Raw genomic sequence first — 14,878 nt, 5'->3', positions numbered from 1 at the left:
CCGGAACTGATCTAGAGAGAGAAACGGCGCAGTGATGATAGCTATAGGCGATCAACACAAAACCCGGCCCACGCACCTGCGCGTATTTCACACGGGCCATGGCTATCGCGGGCTCGAACTCTGATCAACAGGAGAGCAATGGCGGCGGCACACGTACAGGAGCGTGTCAACTTCGAGACAGACAGAAACGGAGGCCACGAGTTGGCACGTGGGAGCGATTCCGCGTGACGTGTACGTGCTCATGTTGGATCGGTCCCCGTCACTTGGTCGGACGACATGGCTCGCGAGAGAGGGACTACACGGTGAAGCGCACCGAGGAGATCATGTACGGTATCCAGTATGTCCCGGCAGGGGCAGACCGGCCGCGTATTGCTGACATCGACTAATATTGCTCTGGTCCCTCTGCAATTGGAGTTCTCACGACTGTTCTTATCCTAAACGTAGCAACTCGTCGATTTATGCCCAACCATCGTATTCGTATCAACCATTCGCGTTTCAAACAAAAGTTTCCAAATGATACCAAATAAAAGCAAGTAAAGCAAGTGGCAATATGTTGATTAATACTGGAAAGAATGATAATGGGAAAATACATATTTCCTCTATATCTAAATAATTGTGGTTGGGGAGATTGAGTACTAGTACATCTTTTTTGTGCTTCTGTATGTGCAGTAATTCATCCACCACTGTATATACGCAAACCAAACGAAAGAAATGAATAGCAATGTCGGTCAAGGTCCACAGCCGGTCCCTAACATTTGGGAAGATCGGACGGCGGAGGCATGAGCTTCTGGTCAGGCAACGGACCATCATTGACCACCCATGCCATCTTCAGGCCCCAGCTGGTGTGCACCTCAAGGTGGCAATGCATGAACCATACACCTGCACCGTCATGCAAGGAAAAGAGTGAATTAATCAACTCCATTTCAAGTTCGTCAGTAGCACTGGTGATATGCTTTGTGCAGTTTTGCCATGCCAAGTGGAGTATGAACTTACCCGGGTTATCAGCGAAGAACCTGATGGCGACCCAGCCTCCGGCGGGGACGCCGACGGTGTTCCTCTGCACTGGATCGAGCAGGTTGAACCCGGCGGGATGGCTGGACGGGTCGTAGTTGCCGACGCCTTGCCCCACAACAAAGAAGTCGTACCCGTGCAGGTGCAGCGGGTGGCTCTCGGCGCCCTGGATGCTCGTGTCCTGCAGCACCACCTCCACGCTCGTGTTGTACGGCAGCACAGCTACCTTGGTCCCGTTCGACACGTTCGTGTTGTTTGGCGGCGTGCCGGTGTAGTTGAACGGCTCCGACGGCGTGGCGGGGAAGTCTGACGTGTACACGCCGGCTGTGTTGCCGTCGTAGTGCGCCTTCAGGAGCGCCGTCGTGGGCATGTTGAAGGACACGTTGTTCATGGACGCCGAGAACTTGGTGTCGTTGGTAGGGCCGTTGCACCCTTGGTACGTCGGGCACGGGGTGGTGCCGAGCCCCACGGTGAAGAAGAAGGGCCTGTCTACCCGCATCGGCACTCTGGCAGGGTAGTCCGGGGTGGCGAGGCTCCGGAGCCTGGCGCTGTAGTTGGCGGCGAACGCCGTGTCGTTGAACACCGGTAGCGTCGGCCATAGGAGCGGACGGTTCTTGATGTGCCCCGCCGGCGCGTACTCGAGGATGGCGGCCACGGTGGTGTTGTCGTAGGTGCCAACACGTCCCGTGGCGTAGGGGCGCGCTAGCATGAGGTGCGTGGCGGCCGGGGAGCCGTCGTCCGGTTTGGCTAGGAGGAGCACGTTGGTGGTCTGCCCCGGCGTGACCAGGACCACGTCCGTGTCGAACGGCTTCACGTAGGCGGCGTCGACGTCGACGACGGTGAGCGTGTGGTTGGCGATCGAGAAGAAAAGCTCATCGTTGAGCGCAGCGTTGATCAGCCGGAGCAGGTACCACATGCCTGGCTGCACCTTCAGCTTGAACGTGTCTGCAAATGTTCATTCCATCAGCTAAAAATAAATCGACATGAAAACCGAAACCCTTTTTTTTTTTTTGAGTGTTGATGATGATGATGGGAGGAATTGGGCCTCTTGTTGTGGGTTACGTACCTTTGCTCGAGCAGTTGTAGAGTGGGCCTGGAAGGCCGTTGATGGTGTAGGCCTCGGAGACGTTTGGGCCTCCACCAGTCTGCAGCGCCTGTGCGATGATAGCCTCTGGATCCGCGTTAAACCATTCGCCGAAGACGACGGGGACGTCTCTGTAGGGTTTTGGGAACGGGAACGGCACGCCGAGCTTGGGGAGGATGACGATGGGGCCGTACAGCGTGGCGCGCATCCAGGAGACGTGGGCGTGCCAGAACAGCGTGCCCCTCTGCCCCGTCACGGTGAAGTTGTACACGTAGCTCTGCCCCGTCTGGATCGGGCACTGCGTGATGTACGCCGGCCCGTCCGACCACCCCGTCCGCAGCTGCCTCACCCCGTGCCTGCGCTCACATCACATCACCGCCAGTTATCCATACAAATACAGCACGGTACAGAGAGAGTAATTTTTTGCCGAAAGATAGAACCGACCGGTCTTCAGAAAACTGGCTTCAATTGTGATGAGCAATTGAGCATGGCTTTGTTTATGAAAATGTAGCTAGCAGTACGATTATCGCCCATGGAATTAAGTAAGAGCAAGGGGCCAAAGATTTACCAGTGGATGGTAACGTTGTGCTTCACATTGTTAACCACCTTGACGACGACACGGTCGCCTTCCCTTGTGAGGATTTTCGGGCCGGGGAACTTGCCGTTCACCGTCGGGATGGCGCGGGTGGTGCATAGCCGTGTCACCTTCTGCATTGTCACCTGCAAATTAATACACACATTAGGCGCTACCTGTCAGAACAAATACACGCAGCATGGTGTCCACTGGACAACTCATGCATGGCATGCATGCATTTTTTTTAAAACGGGGCATGCATGCATTTTGTTTTTAAACGGAGCTTGCATGCATGCATTTGAAAGGCGCAATATGTGCTATTGCTTCAGATCGATGTTGAAATGCAGTGACATATGCAAGTAAAACAAGGACAAAGAAAAGTGCACGAACACGATGCTCACATTGAAGGTGTAGTATCTCGTCGTGCCGGCGAGCAGCAGCTGTGGGAGCAACAGCAAGGTGCCGAGCAGCACCAGCAAGTGTGCCCCCATTGTCCCAACACTTTGATCGGTCTGCAACGCAGATGCTTGGCAGATGGGAGGAGCGGTGCGCGCTCGTATCATAACATGAGAGAGCAAGCTATATATATGGAGGACGGTTCGGTGCCGCTAGCTGGAACATCCTACACCTACTTACCCCTACATATGTCTAAATAATCTTCCAACTAGCACTAGCTAGGTGGGGGTGCAATTTATTAATTAGGTGAAGATACGATGTTTTGCTTTATTTCCGAGGTCATGAAAAATATGAGAAGTGTTAGGTGTTGATGATCAGCCAAACTTTTTCTGAAAGCGTGATCAACGAAGCTTGTTTGTGAGGAAGACGACACGAGAAAAAAAAGTTGCCTAGCTAGCGCCAGTGCTTTTTGCTGGTGATGTAGTACGAAGGGTTGGGTTGTGCTGGGTTTTAGAGTGCAGGCAAAGGAATTGGTCTTTTTGACAGGAGCACTGCTCACACAGACATTCTCGAATATCAGGAGCCAGAACTTAATCGTCGCACCTTTGAACTGTTGGTTGAATCGGAGTACGCCTCAAGAATCATGATGCAAAGTAGTAGGATGCGATTAGAATCTGCCGTTCCTGTCTATGGTGTGGTCTTCAGTTCCTCTGGAAGGTCGGCACAGCCTCGACAGCTAGCATTTGTTACAATCTCCTTATCATCTCGTCACTTCAGTAGCGACCTTATTAAGGACAATGTAGGGATGATTGGTTCGGTCGGCGGTTAACTCATTCAAGAGTTTCTTCACTGTGCATGGAGTGACTGACGAAACTGAGATTAGAACACTTCAACTTATAGGGTTCTGTTCTTCATGGGGTCATCGTGAGACCAATTCAAAGATTGCACAGCGGGATAAGGTGCATCTCGTTTACGATGGCCGCAAGCTAGATTTGAGTTCCTAAGTATTCCTCCATTGCACTTGCCCCAAAGACAGTTAAGATTCGTGTCTGAATGACCTGCACATCCTGTCTAGCATCAACCGCATTGGTTGGACGTCGGCTAACCGCATTAACTGGGTTACTTGCACCCGAGTTTATGTTGTTGGAACGTCAGACGAGAACAGGCGGCAGCGTACTACACCGGGCACACTGCACTTCACCCCCCTAGCTTCAGTAAAATTCACGTAAAAATAGATTTGATGCAATATAACCACAACTTCGAACACAGACGTGCTTACTCAACCGGACTTTCCAAAATATAAAAAAAGTATCATATCTTATCACCTTGTACATTTATCTTCCACACGGATGCGTAAAATCGACCAGGATCTTCCTGACAATGCCATCCTCCCTATAATTCCACGATTGCAGCGTGTGATAGTGTGTGGCTAAATTATAGCCATGAATATCTCTTGGAATTTGTACGCTCTTGTTCCTGTCTGAACATCCCTGGCCCGGGCATCTTTACCCTGTCTTCGTCATCAAGGAGAACACTTTGAGTAAAACTATGATCGCGCACAGTGCAGCCGGATGGTTTCTGGTGGGCGATAAGCGACGGGACGAACGCGCACCGGCGCACCTCATCTTGATTGGGTTTTAGGTTGCTTCCGGGACAGTGACGCGGCATCCTACTTGGACTCGAGCTGCACACGCGGGGGCGTACGTCTCCACGATCCTCTCGTCTCGATTAGGTTTGGTATAGGGAAACCGCTACGTTGGTCAGTGCATGTAATTTTTTTCGTGTAAATTTGCTGTAACTATTGTTAAAATCTGCTACTAGGGTTTTTCATTTGTTACATCCGTTTACTAAAAAAGTTGCATTCACGTTTGGTTGCAACTTGACTTCGCTGGTTTTTTCGCTACAATCGGTGTTTTTTTTACTTTTCTGTGACAACCGTTGACGAAATTGCTGCATCGAGAAAAAATTGCTGCATGAAGATCTAACGGCGCGACCCGCGTACAGCTGGCAGATCGGGCGGTCCGCGCGCGGCCGGTCGAACGATTCAGCCGGTGCGCCAGGGCAGAGCGTTGCCCTTTGGTGTATGCTTGACAGCTTTAAATTCTTTTCTAGGGTGTCATGACAACGGTGCCCAGTTGAGAAAGGAACACTGATTTGTTTTGGTAGTTCCAGACAGAAAAGAAAGAAGCTAGCGGTGACATTTATCCCCTCCTCTCCTTGCAGTTAGCGTGAAAGGCAGAATTGCACGGATGCGTTTGGTTACCTACATCGTTTTTGACACTTTGCATATTTGTTTCAGCTAGGCTTGTCTGATCATATACAGGTAAAAAATCAACATCTGCATGTTAATTGATTGCTTGCATCCCCTCTAGCTTGCATGTGTCGAAACAGAAGGAATGTTGTTTTTTTTGGGCTAGTTTGAGGCAAAACACATGTCCAGTTGTGTGGTTATATCGATGACAATCGACGGAGGGATAACCCCGGGGTAGGCTCATCAATCCTACTCATCTATACTCTGGTATAGAAGGGAGCAACAACATCCTCAACTGTCGGCTCCTCCTGGCCGGTTACGAAGTACTTGCCGGCGAGGAGCGTAGCCGTCTACTCTCTAGCCGGCTAGCCAAGCCGCCAGCCGGTTGAAGGGCACATGTCGCATCAATCCCTAGGATGTGACGGGGGCCTTCGATTAAAGGTGAAGGTACCTCATCACGAGTACGATGGAGAAGCGCACGCATGGCTACAGTGGCGTCAGCCGTACCGTTGATCGATGCCGGCTCCGATCCGTCAACCATGCACAGTACCCGCACGCCACAACACACTCCATTACCTGGCCTGACATGGCTACAGTGGAGACAGTCGTGACGCCGACCGACGCCGGATCCCGCTAGACGATGCCAGTCGTACCGCACGCGTCCTGCGTGGGGAGCACGCATCGATCCCATAGGCTGGTCGGCGGGTCCCATGGCTAGATGTGACCTTGCAGCCGGCGGGGCCCTCAAGTGACAAAACTAAACCATAGTGGCCCCCCTGGCTGGCTTGAGAGGCTGCCAGCCGAGTCCCCCATAATGTACTTATATCCATTTTGTAGGCCGATGGGTTCGGCTATAAAATCCCCCAACCCCCTCCATGTAGAGGGTCGGCCATTCTTTCACCCACACACACCACAAAGGAGAGGTAGAACTCGAGCCGGCAGCTCCTTCTTCCTCCTCCGTCGAACACCTCAAGGAGCATACTTTAAACACTCTGGTGCATGAACCACTCCAACGGGACTAGAGGTATTTGTTGGAAATATGCCCTAGAGGCAATAATAAAATGGTTATTATCATATTTTCTTGTTCATGATAATCGTCTATTGTTCATGCTATAATTGTATTAATAGGAAACAATAATACATGTGTGAATAAATAGATCACAATGTGTCCCTAGCAAGCCTCTAGTTGGCTAGCTCGTTAGTCAATAGATGATCATGGTTTCCTGATCATGGGCATTAGATGTCATTGATAACGAGATCACATCATTGGGAGAATGATGTGATGGACAAGACCCAATCCTAAGCATAGCACTAGATCGTGTTGTTCGTATGCTAAAGCTTTTCTAATGTCAAGTGTCTTTTCCTTCGACCGTGAGATTGTGCAACTCCCGGATACCATAGGAGTTACTATAAAGGTGCACTACGAGTACCTCCGAAAGTGTCTGTTTGGTTGGTACGAATCGAGATCGGGATTTGTCACTCCGTGTGACGGAGAGGTATCCCTGGCCCACTCGGTAGAACATCATCATGAGCTCAATGTGACTAAGGAGTTAGTCACACGATGACGTGCTACGGAACGAGTAAAGAGACTTACCGGTAACGAGATTGAACAAGGTATTGGTATACCGACGATCTAATCTCGGGAAAGTTCTATACCGTGGGTATCCAGACCCCGCTAATGGTTATTGGCCGGAGAGGTGTCTCGGTCATGTCTGCCTGTCTCCCGAACCCGTAGGGTCTACACACTTAAGGTTCGATGACTCTAGGGTTATAGGGAATTGTTATACGAGGTTACTGAAAGTTGTTCGGAGGCCCGGATGAGATCCTGGACGTCACGAGGAGCTCCGGAATGGTCCGGAGGTAAAGATTGATATATAGGACGGATGGTTTCGGACACCGGAAGTGTTTCGGGCATCACCGGTAACGTACCGGGACCACCGGGACCACCGGAGGTGGCCCCGGGGGTCCATCGAAAGGGGGCAACGACCCCGGAGGCTAGATGGGCTAAGTGGGGAAGGGAACCAGCCCCTAGGTGGGCTAGTGTGCCCCCCACCCAGCCCATGCGCACCACAGAAGGGGGAAGGGGGAACCCTAGGCACAGGGGAGGCCCAAGGCCCACCTAGGGCGCCCCCCCTTTTTCCTGCCCTGGCCGCCGCCCCCTCCCATCTGGTGGCTGCCGCACCACCTAAGGGGAAACCCTAGGGGTGGCGCACCCCCTTCCCCCTCCTCCTATAAATAGAGAGGGGTTTTGGCCCTTGGGAGATAGACTTCTCCCTCTCCCTCGGCGCAAAACTGCCCTTCTTCCTCCTCCTCTCTGCCGGTGCTTGGCGAAGCCCTACCGGGAGACCTCGTCTCTCCATCGACACCACGCCGTCGTGCTGCTGGAGTTCTTCCCCAACCTCTCCCTCCTCCTAGCTGGATCAAGGTGCGGGAGACGTCACCGGGCTGCATGTGTGTTGAACGCGGAGGTGCCGTAGTTTGGCACTAGATCGGAATCACACCGCAATCTGAATCGCTGCGAGTATGACTCCATCAACCGCGTTCTAGCAACGCTTCCGCTTAGCGATCTTCAAAGGTATGAAGATGCACTCACCCCTCTTTCGTTGCTGGTCTCTCCATAGGAAGATCTGAATATGCGTAGGAATATTTTTGAATTTATGCTACGTTACCCAACAGTATTATCTACTTCGGAGAGCCCCGAGCCTGGCTACATCTGTTGGAAATATGCCCTAGAGGCAATAATAAAATGGTTATTATGATATTTCCTTGTTCATGATAATCATCTATTGTTCATGCTATAATGTATTAACAGGAAACAGTAATACATGTGTGAATAAATAGATCACAATGTGTCCCTAGCAAGCCTCTAGTTGGCTAGCTCGTTAGTCAAAAGATGATCATGGTTTCCTGATCATGGGCATTAGATGTCATTGATAACGGGATCACATCAGTGGGAGAATGATGTGATGGACAAGACCCAATCTTAAACATAGCACTAGATCGTATTGTTCGTATGCTAAAGCTTTTCTAATGTCAAGTGTATTTTCCTTCGACCGTGAGATTGTGCAACTCTCGGATACTGTAGGAGTGCTTTGGGTGTATCAAACGTCACAACGTAACTGGGTGACTATAAAGGTGCACTACGGGTACCTTTGAAAGTGTTTGTTGGGTTGGTATGAATCGAGATCGGGATTTGTCACTCCGTGCGACGGAGAGGTATCTCTGGGCCCACTCGGTAGAACATCATCATGAGCTCAATGTGACTAAGGAGTTAGTCACACGATGACGTGCTATGAAACGAGTAAAGAGACTTATCGGTAACGAGATTGAACAAGGTATAGGTATACCGACGATCGAATCTTGGGCAAGTTCTATATCGACAGACAAAGGAATTGTATACAAGATTGATTGAATCCTTGACATCATGGTTCATCCGATGAGATCATCATGGAACATGTGGGAGCCACCATGGGTATCCAGATCCCGATGATGGTTATTGGCCGGAGAACGTCTCGGTCATGTGTGCATGCTTCCCGAACCCGTAGGGTCTACACACTTAAGGTTCGATGACGCTAGGGTTATAGGGAATTGTTATACGAGGTTACCGAAAGTTGTTCAGAGTCCTGGATGATATCCCGGGCGTCATGAGGAGCTCCGGAATGGTCCGGATGTAAAGATTGATATATAGGATGGATGGTTTTGGACACCGGAAATGTTTCGGGCGTCACCGGTAGCGTACCGGGACCACCGGGACCACCAGAAATGGTCACAGGGGTCCATCGGGAGGGGCCACCTGGCCCAAGAGGTAGCATGGGCCAAAAGGGGGAGGGCAACCAGCCCAAAGTGGGCTGGTGCGCCTCCCACAAAGAGGCGCAAGGCGCAGGAGGTGGAGAGGGGGAAAACCCTAGGCGTTGGTGGGCCTAAGGCCTACCTAGGGGTGCGCCACCCCCTCCCCCTGCCCTGGCCGCCGCACCTCCCATCTGGGGGGCTGCCGCACCACCTAGGGTGGGAACCCTAGGTGTGGCACTCCCATCCCCTCCTCCTATATATAGTGGGGGTTTTGGGGCTGTTTTGCACATGGTTTTCCCTCTCCCTCGGCGCAGCCCTGCTCCCCTCCTTCCTCCTCTCCCACGTTGCTTGGCGAAGCCCTGCCGGGAGACCTCGTCTCTCCATCGACACCACGCCGTCGTGCTGCCGGAGATCTTCCCCAACCTCTCCCTCCTCCTTGTTGGATCAAGGTGCGGGAGACGTCACCGGGCTGCACGTGTGTTGAACGCACAGGTGTCGTGGTTCGACACTAGATCGGAATCACACCGCGATCTGAATCGCCGCGAGTACGACTCCATCAACCGTGTTCTAGCAACGCTTCCACTTAGTGATCTTCAAAGGTATGAAGATGCACTCATCCCTCTCTCGTTGCTGGTCTCTCCATAGGAAGATCTGAATATGCGTAGGAATTTTTCTGAATTTATGCTACGTTAACCAACAACATCGTGCGTCTTGCTCGCTAGTTACCAATCCCGTTCCCGGAGCCCGCCGATGTCCTTTCGATCCCAACCACCCTCGATAAGCCTACCTATGGCATCTGTCATAAGAAAACGACGACAGTTGGCGCCCACCGTGGGGCCGTCCATGGTACCGGTCGGAGTTACGCTCCGGGTGGGACCCTTCGCCAACTTCACCTGATGCCTCGCGTCCGGACTGATCAGCACGCCCATGGAGCTTGTCCCTGCGGAGGTTTCTGCGGTGTTGATCGATGGTCCAGCCCGTCCTGCAGGCTCTGTTGAGGAGATCGCAAGCAAGCCACTTGCCAACGACGTTGCTTCCAATGTTGCTCACCTCTGCGCTCTCTTCGGCAACCTGCGCCTCAACGAGGAGCCTCGCCACCTTGGCAGGGACATCGATATCGACGCGCTCTGTGCAAGCTTCAGCAGGCTCACCCTTGAGGATGCGCCTGCGCCCGACGAGTACCCCTGCGACGTACTTGACTGCAGCGATCCACCATCTTTTGCAGGGTGTCTTGCCCCCACGACGTTGGCATTACCTTCGATCTCATGGAGGTGATGGTTGCTAGCACTAGCACCATCTCAGGCTGCGGCAAGGATGCAGTGGATGCAGCTGACCCCCCTCGAGGCCCTGCCGATCCGCTTCATGCCACCCTTGTCGGGCTGACCACTCCCATCGCCACAACGGCGAACAAAGCACATGCCAGGGCCGAGCTGGAGGAAGCTCGCAAGCAACTCCTAGTGGAGGGCACCGCCCTTGCCACCGCCAAGCGCCGAATGGAGGCCGCAGAGCGCGAGTATAACTCCCCTTATGGCTTCACTTTGGCCGCTGATGGTCCCAGCCGGCGTGGAGAGGTTCGCGGCCGCGGCCGGGTCGTCGCTGAAATCCTAGGCGGCAAGCTGCCCATCTACGACACTCCTGCAGCCAACATGCGGGCCGCCCAGACAGCCCTAGCAGAAATAGGTGCTCTGGAGCGTGAGGAACGTGCTTGCCAAGAAAAACGCGTCAAGGATCTCCTTGACACCGCCAACGAGAAGCAGGCTCGTCTTGACCCTACTCATGCCTTCTCGGTGTCTCCGGCTCTCGACCCCGAGGGTCCCCACGTGCCCAGCGGCCGTCAGCAAGCTCAACATTCTTTAGCCCCTCGCACCTCTAGCCGGAGGGCTGAAGGAAGCTAAGACACGCGTTCTCAGGACCAGAGCGAGCCACAAGCAGTCTCTAGCCGGCGCCACGAGGCGGCTTGAGACGAAGGAGACTCGGTCCATGAAGTTCCCCCGCCTAGGCGTCGGGAAAGGGCAACACGCATGTACCCCCGATCCATCCAGAGCTTGCTTCTCGGATCGGCCCTCACGTCCCTCGCAGCGAGAATGATGCTCGTCTCCGCATCGACCTTCTCGCGTAGTTGGCCCTCCTGGAGGAGGAGGGTCCCATTGGTCCGGCGTGCTTCGGCCCTCGGATCCGAGGGGAGCCATTCCCTACCGGCTTCACCCTTCCTCGCGACACTCCAAAGTACAACGGCTCCACCAAGCCAGAGGACTGGCTGATCGACTACACCACTGCAGTCGGCATCGCTCGGGGCAACAAGCGTGTAGCCATCCGCTACATGCCCCTCATACTGACCGGCTCGGCAAGGACTTGGCTTAACAGCCTGCCAGCCGGCATCGTCAACTCTTGGGTTGACGTTGAAGAGGCATTCGTCCGCAACTTCATCGGCACTTACAAGCGCCCTGGTCGGTCTCGCAAGCTGGCCATGTGCGTTCAGAAGCCCGACGAACCCCTCCGCGACTATGGCATGCACTGGACAGAGTTGCGCAACTCCTGCGAAGGAGTGCATGAGGTACACACTATTCAATACTTCATCGACGGCTACCGAGACGACACCTTTCTCAAGCACAAGCTCATGTGCTCCGAACCGACTTCTTTGGAGGTTCTCATGGCCAAGGCGGATAAGTACGCTACTGCCGACTCCGCCATGAGGATCAAGATCAACACAACGGACAAGACCGCCCAATCGCCGGCAACGTCTAAGCCGGCAGGCGACAACCGAGGCAGACAGAACATTAAGGCAAGGCAGATCAACTTGATCCGCGACCTGGAAGCAAGCAGGTGGCCAACATGGACAAGAGTAGTCGGCTGCTCAAGCCATCGCTCAGCGACAACGGACCGGCAAGAACGCTTGGCAGCCCAAGCTCACCTTCGAGCAGATGCTCGACGCGCCTTGCAAGATGCATACCGGGGCGAAGCCGGCCACCCATACACTCCGACAGTGCAGCATTGCACAGCTTCCGTCCCGGGGTGAGGGTCGGCCGGCTCCTCCGGGGGCGGCACCTCGTGATCCGGCTCCCAGGCCGGGTCCGGGTCCAGCTCAGCCGCCTCCCAATGCTGGCCGTCTCCATGACCAGTTCCCCGAGCAGGACGGGGCCTACGTCGTCTTCACCAGTGAAGGCGACGACAAGCACAACCAGCGTCAACGCCGTCATGAGGTGAATGCCACGGTCCCCTGGGTTCCCCAATACATGCATTGGTCTAAAAGTCGATTACATGGAGCCGGGCAGACCATGCTGCGGTGATGCCGAACCCTGACACATACGCGCTTGTCCTCGACCCCACCCTCGCCTCCAAGAGACTCACCTACCGCTTCTCATGGCTGTTGGTCGATGGCGGTAGCAGCATCAACATCCTCTACCGAGACACTCTGCTCAAGCTCGGGCTGAAGGAGAAGGACCTGCAGCCGACCACGACTGTCTTTCACGGCATTGTGCCGGGACAGTCTTGCTCGCCGATCGGCAAAATCCAGCTGGACGTCCTCTTCGGCGACAAGGCGCACTTCCACCGCGAGCCTGTCTGGTTCGAGATGGTGGACCTCAACAGACCATACCACGCCCTGCTGGGCAGGCTGGCATCGGCCAAATTCATGGTGATCCCCCATTACGCCTATCTCAAGATGAAGATGCTGGGTCCCAAGGGCATCATCACTGTTGCCAGCGACTACAAGAAGTCACTCGAGTGCGCGTGCGACAGCACCCGGCTGGCCGAGGCACTGGTGATTGCTCAGGAGAAGAGGCAGCTTGACCGACTCGTGGCTCAGGCTACCGAGTAGCCGACAATGCCCACTCCTCCGCCCGAGTCGGCTAGCGAGGCCTCTTTTGAGTCGTCCAAGGAGACCAAGAAAGTGCCACTCGACCCGGCCAACTCCAAGCAGTGCGTCACCATCTGCGCCAACCTCAGCCCCAAATAGGAAGGCGAGCTCGTCGACTTCCTGCATGAGAATCGAGATATCTTTGCATGTTCCCCAAAGGACAAGCCGGGAGTCCCGAGGAAGTACGCCGAGCACAAGCTTCATGTACGGCCGGATGCAAAGCCGGTCAAACAACCTTTGCGCCACTTCGTTGAGGGGAAGTGGCGCACAATTGGAGAAGAGATCACCCGGCTACACGCAACCGGTTCATCATGGAAGTTTTCCACCCGAAATGGCTGGCCAACCCAGTCCTAGTGCTGAAGAAGAACAAGACATGGCGCATGTGTATCGACTACACAAGCCTGAATAAGGCGTGCCCGAAAGACCCCTTCGCCCTGCCACGGATAGGTCAAGTGATCGACTCCACGACCGGCTGCGAATTGCTGTCTTTTCTGTACGCTTATTCCGGCTACCACCAGATCAAGCTGGACCCGGCCGACCGGCTCAAGACCTCCTTCATCACCCCTTTTGGAGCCTACTGCTACACGACCATGACGTTTAGCCTGAAGAACGCATGTGCCACCTTCCAGCATTGCATGCAACAATGCCTCCTGCCTCAAATCGGTAGGAACATCCACGTCTACGTTGATGACATCGTCGTCAAGACCAAGCATCATTTCAGTCTCCTTGACGATTTGTGGGAGACATTCACCAACCTGCGCAAGTACAAGATCCGTCTCAATTCGGAGAAGTGCGTCTTTGGAGTTCCAGTCGGCAAGCTCTTATGTTTCTTCGTGTTCGCTCACGGCATCGAAACTAACCCCGAGAAGATCAGAACCATCGAGCGCATGGCCAAGCCGGCTCGACTCCTCGACGTTCAAAACTTTGTCGCCTGCCTCGCATCCCTCAATCGGTTTGTCAGCCGGCTGGGCGAGAAGGCGCTACCACTCTATCAAATGATGAAGAAGACAACCAAATTCGAGTGGAATGATCAAGCGGACGAAGCCTTCGGCAATCTCAAGCACGCAAATCTTGGCCGCACCGACAGAGAGGGGGCCCATCCTCATCTGGATCGCAGCAACCACACGAGTGGTTAGTGTGGTTTTGGTAGTGGAGCGCAAGGAGGAGGGCAAAGTGCTGCTAGTTCAGCGCCCTATCTACTATTTGAGCGAAGTCTTGTCCGCCTCCAAGCAAAACTACCCAACTATCAAAATATGTGCTATGACGTATACTTTGCTGCTAAGAAGCTGAAGCAATACTTCCAGGAGCATGCCATCATAGTGGTGTGCACGGCTCCACTTTCAGAAATCATGGGCAACCGTGATGCCCTGGGCCGGATTGCCAAGTGGTCCATCGCCATGGCCGACCACGACATCCGCTACGAGCCGCGCACCGCAATCAAGTCTCAGGTGGTGTCCGACTTCCTCGTCGATTGGGCCGAGACCCAGTTCCTGCCGCCGCCTTTCGACTCCACACATTGGCGGATGTACTTCGACGGCTCAAAGATGTGAACGGGTTTGGGAGCCGGCATCATCGTGACGTCTCCGAAAGGGGACCAACTCAAGTATGCTCTCAAGATACACTTCGCCGCCTCCAACAACATCGCTGAGTACGAGGCACTCACGCACGGTCTCCGACTAGCCAGAGAAATCGGCATCCGGCGGATCCTTTGCTTCGGCGACTTTGATCTTGTGGTGCAACAAGTCTCTGGCGAATGGGACGTAAGGGACGACAACCTGGCCAGCTACGACTTCCTCATCCAGCAGCTCAGTGGCCCCTTCTAGGGTTGTGAGTTCCATCATGTCCCCCTGAGCGGACAACAAGGCAGCTGATACATTGGCAAAAATCAGCTCCACAAGGCAAGCAATCCTGGCCGGC

General features: G+C 53.9%; 1 protein-coding gene across 1 annotated transcript; it reads right to left on the bottom strand.

Moving 5' to 3' along the window:
* Positions 1–534: 534 nt before the first annotated feature.
* LOC123449025 (laccase-10-like) lies at positions 535–3,288 on the bottom strand. Its single transcript, XM_045126088.1, has 5 exons — positions 3,071–3,288; positions 2,664–2,815; positions 2,078–2,451; positions 994–1,956; positions 535–879 (listed from the first exon to the last, which is right to left on the bottom strand). Exons 1-5 carry the CDS (start codon positions 3,230–3,232, stop codon positions 749–751), a joined length of 1,782 nt encoding a protein of 593 aa, XP_044982023.1. The 5' UTR covers positions 3,233–3,288; the 3' UTR covers positions 535–748.
* Between the last annotated feature and the right edge of the window lie 11,590 nt (positions 3,289–14,878).

This window comes from Hordeum vulgare, chromosome 4H (genome assembly GCF_904849725.1).
Source record: "Hordeum vulgare subsp. vulgare chromosome 4H, MorexV3_pseudomolecules_assembly, whole genome shotgun sequence".
Taxonomy (NCBI): domain Eukaryota; kingdom Viridiplantae; phylum Streptophyta; class Magnoliopsida; order Poales; family Poaceae; genus Hordeum; species Hordeum vulgare.
This window is presented reverse-complemented; position numbering and strand designations above follow the sequence as displayed.